At 42.1% G+C, this 8,453-nt stretch overlaps 1 protein-coding gene across 1 annotated transcript; it reads right to left on the bottom strand.

Moving 5' to 3' along the window:
- Nucleotides 1–3,555: 3,555 nt before the first annotated feature.
- si:dkey-30k22.5 (lecithin retinol acyltransferase family protein) lies at nt 3,556–8,396 on the bottom strand. Its single transcript, XM_056410276.1, has 2 exons — nt 5,481–8,396; nt 3,556–4,117 (listed from the first exon to the last, which is right to left on the bottom strand). The coding sequence occupies exons 1-2, from the start codon at nt 5,976–5,978 to the stop codon at nt 3,968–3,970; spliced, it is 648 nt and encodes a 215-aa protein (XP_056266251.1). The 5' UTR covers nt 5,979–8,396; the 3' UTR covers nt 3,556–3,967.
- Between the last annotated feature and the right edge of the window lie 57 nt (nt 8,397–8,453).

Genomic DNA, 8,453 nt, shown 5'->3' with positions numbered 1-8,453 from the left:
TAGAGACGTGAAACTACTTTAACTACGAACATTCGACTCGACCCGAGTTCGGTGTCAAAAATAACATTAAAAAACTCACCAAACCACCGGAGCGCCGCTTTGGTTCCAGCCACCTTTTTGTCACTAATCAATTCATGCATTTGTGACCGGGGCGTATCTCCCCTTTGGAACAACCAGTTATGGTAACGTTGGGCCATGCTAAATTTAGTAAGGCCCTGGCGACTCAGAATCTCTAATTTTAATTGGTCATAGTCTTGGGCAATATTGGCCTCCACATCCTGAAAGGCTTTAAGTGCCTCACCTGAGAGGAAAGGAGCCAGGAGTCCAACCCACTGCCTCGTCGGCCACTGCTCCTGAACCGCAGTAGCTTCAAAGGCATGAAGGTAAGCTTCCACATCATCAGTAACACCTAGTTTTGGGATGAAGTCCGCTACCTTGGGTTTCAACCTTCGTCCCTGTTGGAGCTGCATTAATTTCTTGCTGGGCTCTCTGGCTCTCCACCACCATCTGTACCAGTGACTCCATTTGGGATGGGTGGCCTGGTATTTAAATTTCTGGGAAAAAAACTGTGCCAAGTCGTTACTCTCTTCACTCCCAATCATCCGCACTTAGGCCCCAGTGCCCGCATCCTCCAGCATCTGTCACGTCACGGGCTGTCCCTAGTGCCGTCTAGGGTGGGGCAGTGCACGGGAGGAGTAAAAACAGGCAAAAGGTGAGGTTTTAAATGAACAGGAAGGTTTATTCATCCAAACAAAATAAGAAAAAGTCCATAGTTAAACAAAAAGCGTCCCGGGGTGGGGGAGAAAAAGGTTCTTTAAACAAAACTTATCTTCCAGCAAAGTCCTTTTAACTAAGTCCTCCTCTGGGTTGTTCTCGTGCGCTTGGGTTCATACTGGAGGCCCTTCTACTCCTGGCTTGTCCAGCTCCTTTCTTCCTTCCGCTCTCCCCTCTGTCTCCTCTTAAGCTTCCCAGCCCTGCCTCAATGAGTTGTCCGAAGCACCTGCAGCTGGGTGCGTGGTGAGGCAGGCTGGGAGCTGTAGTTTCCAGCCGAGCGGCCATTTTGTCCGGTGGCCGCTGTACTGGAGTGGGAATGTAGCGTCCCTCCACTACCTGGCCCCTTGTGATGCCACACTATATTTAGGTTTTGCTGCTTATTTTGTTGTCTTTTTACAAATGGTCTATCTCAGTTTGATGTATATAAAATAAACGAGGCGTTATTTTGGTAGTGGCAGTCGAGAGATAACAGGAAATGAGGGGAGAGATGATAAGCAGCACAATTACGTGGACACCCCTTCTTAGATAGGTCGACGTCTTCTACGTCCTCCACGGAAATGGCCGCTAGGAACACGACACGCCGACGCTCCCACGCGCCCGTCGTGTAACCAGCTGCCAACGTCCCGGCAGGACGGGCAGGTTCCCCGAACCCGAGCTTCTCGTCGAGAAGATGGTGTCAATTGCGTTGCTCAAATCCATGGTTTTTAGTTCGAAGAGCGATGCGGAGAGAGTCTCTCAAGTATAAAACAAGACAAGACATGACGATAGGAGCCAAGCAGGGAAGGTCATGGGGAGGAGAGGGAGAGAAAAATGCGACCGCCTTCGGAGAGAGCCAAACGAGATCATGAGGCAACCTCAGCCACGACTGCCGGGAATTTGTAATCAATAACAATAAGGCGTGGGCCTTTCGGATCACAAAGTCCCACCGAGGAGTCTGCATGGTCCAAGCTCCAATAATAGGCTCTATAGTAAATATAATTCACACAGTGGACATTCCAAAGCAGAACATTCAAGAAACACACACACACTTGGCGGATTTCTTTTAAATCAGCCATGTGATCACCATATGGGAATATTTATATGAAAATCTGATTCCCCTCAATGAATCCACACCACCAGCTGAACGGTGTGATCTTCAGAGCTGATTTAAAAAAAACAGTGAGGCTTCAATCCCAACAGGATGTGCACATGCGGTCCACTTAATAGAACCGGGGGGCTTGAGCCCACTGCACCGGCTTCTGCTAAATCAATACGGAGTGCTTCCCTGCAGGAGAAGTGTCAAAGTGTAACGACGAGGTAATTATCCATAATTGGCACTGGTTCTTTTTCCTGTGTTGCTCGGATACATTTAGACAGTTTGACGTCGGTGACTTTTTGCATCCAGCCGGCTCATTTGGAGTAAAACACCCTGACGTGTGTTTGTTTGATCCGAGCGGCAGGACCAAAGAGCTTCTGATCATTAAGAATATATTCTATGTGTGGAACAAGAGGCTCATACCTCATCATGGAAATAGTAATAGACTAATTGTATTTTTGTATCTTTTGATCTATCTATCTGTCTATCTATCCACCGGCTGATTCCTCCCCAGTGTCTGAGGGAGAGGAACCACAAGTCCTTCCTTCCTGCTGCTGTCAGGCTGCACAACACACTGCAGTAGATCGCTGGAGATCCTGGCAAACTCAGCACTTTACTTTATTTTTCCCCTTTATATTTAGTATTTAATATTAGTATTTAGTTGTTAGTGTTGCTATTGTGTTTTAGATTTATTTTCATTAATGCTCTGATGTGCACCGCTGCTGTGATTTTTGAAATTTCCCCACTGTGGGACAAATAAAGGAATATCAAATTAAATCTCTTGTATGCTATTGCATGTGCTACACTCCATGCAATAGCATCCAGCAGTAAATAGATATTGAACTGAACTTTAGTCACATGATAACAAGTGGTCATATTTGATGGTGTTTGGCGTCTGATGCATTTCCTCCATCATAAAACATTTGCAAAGCTACCTCTCTGAATGTTTTGAAAAGTGCATTTATTACATCAATGTTTCGCTGCGATGTTTCTTGGCATGCGACGAGCACCAAACTCTTGAGGAATGGAATATTATAAAACTATCTGCGGGAATGTGCGCATGAACAAGACTCAAAAGAATCATCAAAACATTGACATTATCAGTCGTTAAAATAGTCCAACGGGTTTCGTTTCTTTTGGAAAAAGATGATGAGAGCAGGATGTGTGTAACATCCTGACATGTGTCTTTACACAGAGGCTTTCCCTCTAACAGCATGCTCATAGAACCAGGGTTACCTTTGTGTTTATACATCATGTAATACATACTTTGTATATCTTTCCACACTGATTCTCATATTCTACAAGCAATTACAATATATATTTAATAAATGTGTCTATGCAGTGTTGTCGTGCGACTCTTGTTGTTGTTTGCAGTCACGAGCCAAACATTTAAGTCTATTTAATTGTTCATGGTTGTTTTTTCTCCCACGCCGGTATTCAGCGGTATGTTCCCATGGACTTTCTCAAATTCTACATGTTTTGTTTTTTATCCAGGGAATGTTGTAATAATAATAAAACTGGTCAACTTTATTTGTACAGCACTTTTCAAAACAAAGCTACTGAGTGCTTGTCACGGTTCAACCAGGTTCAGAACAATTCAGGACTGCAACGAGGCAAATCAGACATATAAAATATTACATAAACAAAAGGGAATACTTTGACGTAATATGACAAACATATTTAACATAAATACGACCGCACGCAGGTAGAAATACTGTACATGTTTAATGGGATGACAAACACATGTCACATTTGTCTTTCACAATATATTTTTTTTAAATACTGTATTCCATTAAGAAACTTCTTGCAATTCATCCAAGGCAACTTTTTAAAGTACATCACACTGAAAATAAAACATTCCTTCAACATCCATCATGTCTCCCTGTCAGCCTCTTCAGTCAAAGTCTATGTATCGATGAGTTGTGTAAAATTATATCAATCTTGAATAAAGCCCAGTGAACATTAATGATATGTAACGTAGACAGTAAACAATACTGCTGTTGTTGTTATTATTGTGAACATATTTGTTTCCCAACGTCTTTAGCCGTGCAGCTAAACCCACAGGACTTGACTTCAGCCTCCAGTCCCGTGGGTTAATTGGGCCCGTCAGCGAGGCTGTCAGGCGGCCATCCAGATGGTGAAGGAGACGAGCAGGGTCACTGTCAGTGACGTCACGCAGCCCGCATACAGCGCGGCTCCCACGCCGCACAGTGCGGTCAGGTAGGCGCTCATCCTGCTGCACACGATCTTCCGCACCGCTGTGCAGAACTATAAGAAAAGAGGGTGAAAAATAGTCCGCGCGTTGAGACGCAAAGTTGGCAACGCGGCAGAGGTCTGCCAAAGTACCACTAGGTGGCGCTACTCGCCTCGTGAATGAGTGGCCTGGAGCGTGTCTGTCTGTGGGGTGAAGCAGTGGAATAATTTAACTGATGACATAGAAAGTGCAAATCTGGTGCAATAAAAAATAAAAAAAGAGTTTACAATCATGACTATGGAGCATTATAGACTTTACGGTATTGATAAAGCATAAGAAGTAACGGTTTATGGGGACAGATGCTTGAATTTCTTTTTTGTTTTGTTTTTGTATATATATATATATGGAACAAGTTTTTTAAGCAATCATAGGTTATGGCGTTTATCAGCTATAGCTGCAGCCTTAACCCTTTCGGTCAGCCACATGTATCTTTCTTCTTCTTTTTTTAAATTACTGGTGGTTGTATATTTTGCTGATTGAAAAAAACTAAATAATATTAAAAACGTGCGGTGAGATTACCCCCTCGTGACAGAATCACAGTAAATCTACATGTCAGTGTTGACGTCATGGAGGAATATTCACACACAATCATAAGTACATTAACTCTAATCCACAGGTCACTAAATGGAAAACACTAAATCCATGGAGAGAAAATAACAACAACAACGGTCGGCTTTGCTTCACGTGCAGAACACCGAACACCTTTTGGCTTTTGCATGTGACCTTTTTCATTAAAGTCTCCAGAATGCAAAGAGTCACACACCTGGCAAGACTTTATACACACACATTAAAAATCTATTAACATAAATAATGATCTATATGCATTTATAAATGAAATTAATTGATTAAAATGGATATATGAATGGTCAACTAATTTTCGGTTTTCAAAGGAATTATTTATAAAACAATTCTTAAGAGCTATAAGTGTGATTGAAATGTATTTATTTGGAAGATGTATGTGGATGTATATCTGTGTATATATATATATATATATATAATTTTTTTATTTGTTATTTTTCTTTATTTTATATACATTTTCTGATTTTTTTGATAATAATTTAGGATAGAAATATATAAGCATGTTTTTGTTTCTACCTCTACCTTTTCACTCTTTCTGTTTTGTATATTATATATAATAATATTGTATTGTATTGCAATGATTGACTGAATAAAAATACAAAATAATACACAACAATAGTACCTTTTTTTTGCAAGTCTGCTCTAAAACCGGACTGACTCATCTTTACCTCTTTAAATTACTACTTGCTACTTGTGAGAGGAGATTCCTTCATAATGCAGTTATAATCCAAGTGTTCGGGGAATAAAAATGATTTATTTTGTGAAGTATTTCTACTGACAGGAGAACAGCGACTCTACCTGGTGCGTCTGGTAGCTGATGGCCATGCCGTATCTGCAGTGCGTGACGTAGTGCTCACAGTTGTCCCACAGTAAGCTGTACGTGACCGAACCCACAAGTGTCTCCGCCCTCCCGGCCACCTCGTCACCGTCCAGCGGAGGCTGGCTGCACACCGTGTCCATGCGGTTGATCAGAATCTCTGAGCCGTACGCGAAATCGTCCACCGAGTCCACTCTGACGCTGGCGACCTTGGCGAGAACCCCCAGCAAGAGCCGGTTGTTAGTCACCATCTTTGCGATGGCGGGTTTATTGTTAGAAATCGCGGGCAGGATGTCCGGGATGAGGTGAGCCACGCGATTGTCGCCCAGGTAGATGCCAAAGTGTGTGAATAATGTCCTGGGGACTTCTAATAAATCGCCCCGCTTGTAAAGAGAAAGGTCGTGTTGAGAGTCCTCGTCCTCCTCCTCCTCCTTTTTGGAGGCCGCGAAGAAAAAGCTGAGCAGTTTGTAAAGAAACATGATGGCAGTGTGCCGCAAAGTGCCGAACACTCGTTTTATTTCAGTTGTTATCGGGAGGGGCGGTTTGTATACGGATTAGATATTGGTCAACTTTTCAGTGAGATTTTGACGGAAATAAAGGAGCTTTCTCTAATCACTTGGCTGCGTGGTTGGTGTTTCTCACTCATGCCTTGTTATAATAAGGTCAAGGGTCCTCACTGAGAAGGCTGCCTTGGCTACAAGTTAAATCCTCCTTTCTAAAAGGTCACGACTCTTAAGCAATCGCATTCACAGCCTCGGCCTGAACGTGGTGTAGTGGCCAGCGCTGTCACCGAGACGCTTGGTTCCCGGTCTAGACCTCAGTGTGGAGTTTGCACCTTCTCCATCGTGGATGCGTGAGTCCCCTCCGGGTCCATTTCCATTTATTTATTTATTTGAACAGGGACCGTACACATCAATCCACCCAGGGGTAAAGGTGTCAGTCTGAGCTAAGTCTTATAGCAACCGTAGTCCCTGTGGCCAAGTATTAGAAGCCATCACTAAGGGAGAAAATGGTTACCACAAACACATCATAAAAAGCAATAAACATACATGTTATCATCAACCATAGGCCTCACCATAAAAAAACATAATAAACATAATAAAACACAATAAAAACATAATAAAACGCAATAAATACGCACATTTCATACACACAATCATTGAGGAGGGAGTCACGCTTCATGCTCACACATGTGATTGTGAATAAGCCAGTTCTTCAGGCCGTGTTTAAGGAGTGATATGTTTCAGTGCGTATATGAAGAGGTGTCCTGCTTCACTGAGAACACAGACTGGCTAAAGGAACTCTTCCTAAGCGGGAGGATACGGTCGCCTCTCTTCCACAGATCCAGTTTGTCAACTACTCTGCGTGTTTTGTTTGATGAATTCACCAAGTGGGGGAGGAGCCATATCATGAAGAACTTTAAAAACAAGACACATATTGGAGAATTCAGTGATGTTATCCCAGCTCAGGAGACTGTGTTTAGTTAGAATTGCACAGAGGTGATAACTCCTGGGCTTTTTATCAAGTATTTTAAGAGCTTATGAAGGATTTTAATTGGTTTTAGAGTTGTGCTGCTGGCTTGAGCCCAGTTGGTTCGGCAATAAGTCAAATATGGGAGGATAATTGCATTAAAGTCCAGCTTTGCAGCATCTATTGTTAGATTATTACCTTCGCATTGAAAATGCGGAAGGTTATGTTTTGATCGCCGCGTATTTATTTTTATGCATGTTATTCGCCTAACTCAAAAAGCATTAAACCGAATCGCATGAAATTTGGTGGGATGATTGGTTATTATCCGGGGACCATTTGATTAGATTTTGGGATCGATCGGGTCAAAAGGTCAAAGGTCAAGGTCATGAAAAAGGTCAATCTTCTTGAATCGCATAGAATTTGGTGGGATGATTGTTTATTATCCGGGGACCATTTGATTAGATTTTTGGATCAATCGGGTCAAAGGTCAAGGTCATGGAAAGGTCAACATCTTCTTTTTACCATAGCACGGTCAATTTTTATCCAATTGGCATGCAACTAATGCCAAAATGTTCATAATGCAATGCCCAATCTTGTGATATGCGAAGGTGTGCGCTCTACCGAGTGCCCATTCTAGTTTCTTATGTTCTTGAAATTCAATGAATGAAATCTGACAACCGTTGCCATGTTTTTTTACCTGCCTCTTAAAATAAAGGTTTGAATCGAGGTAGATACCTAGGTATTTATATTCAGGCACTATCTGGAGCCGCTCACCAGGGACATAGACATCCGGCTCAGGTGAGTAACATGCCGTCTCGGTCCAACGACTTGCCGCTCAGGTGAATTGGCCTCTGAGTTGCCCCGTGGGTGTGAGTGGTTGTCTGTCTTAAGGATCAGGATCAGCGGTTCAGATTAGTGAACGGAATAAATGGCCTTTTGTTTTGTCAGGCAGCGCTGTAAATTATTTTCATCGTTATTCAGCACTTTCTTGGACATTTAGAAAAAAAGAAAACACATTATGCAGGTGTCAGGCTGCACAACCTGCTCCCAGTAGACAACACACAAACTGTGCAATATAAACACACTGTGCCATACGTTATCTGCCTGGGTGTATAAACAATATGTCAGTTATTGCGGTTTCTTTAAATGTTATTTATTTCAAACTTTTTTAAATTGTTTATTTATTATACTTGTTTTAGATTTTTGTATTACGTCTCTTGTTTGCACCTTACCCTCCGCTGCTGTAATCCTGTACATTTCCACACTGCTAATAAAGGATTATCTCATCTTATTTTAGCTTATCTTAAATCTATTTATTGAAATGCCAGTCAGTACTGACAAAGCGAAAAGACTCGGCCGTTTATTGACGCTGCTTTCATGTGATTTATTTAAATGTTGCTAATATTACTTTGCATGTTTTCCTGAGTATTTTCCTGATGTTACTCATGCTGCATGTTTTACAGCTAACTGTAGGCTCTGCTTTC

The sequence above is a fragment of the Pseudoliparis swirei genome, chromosome 24 (genome assembly GCF_029220125.1).
Source record: "Pseudoliparis swirei isolate HS2019 ecotype Mariana Trench chromosome 24, NWPU_hadal_v1, whole genome shotgun sequence".
NCBI lineage: Eukaryota > Metazoa > Chordata > Actinopteri > Perciformes > Liparidae > Pseudoliparis > Pseudoliparis swirei.
Note: the sequence above shows the minus strand (reverse complement) of the source record. Positions and strands in the feature narration are given on the sequence as shown.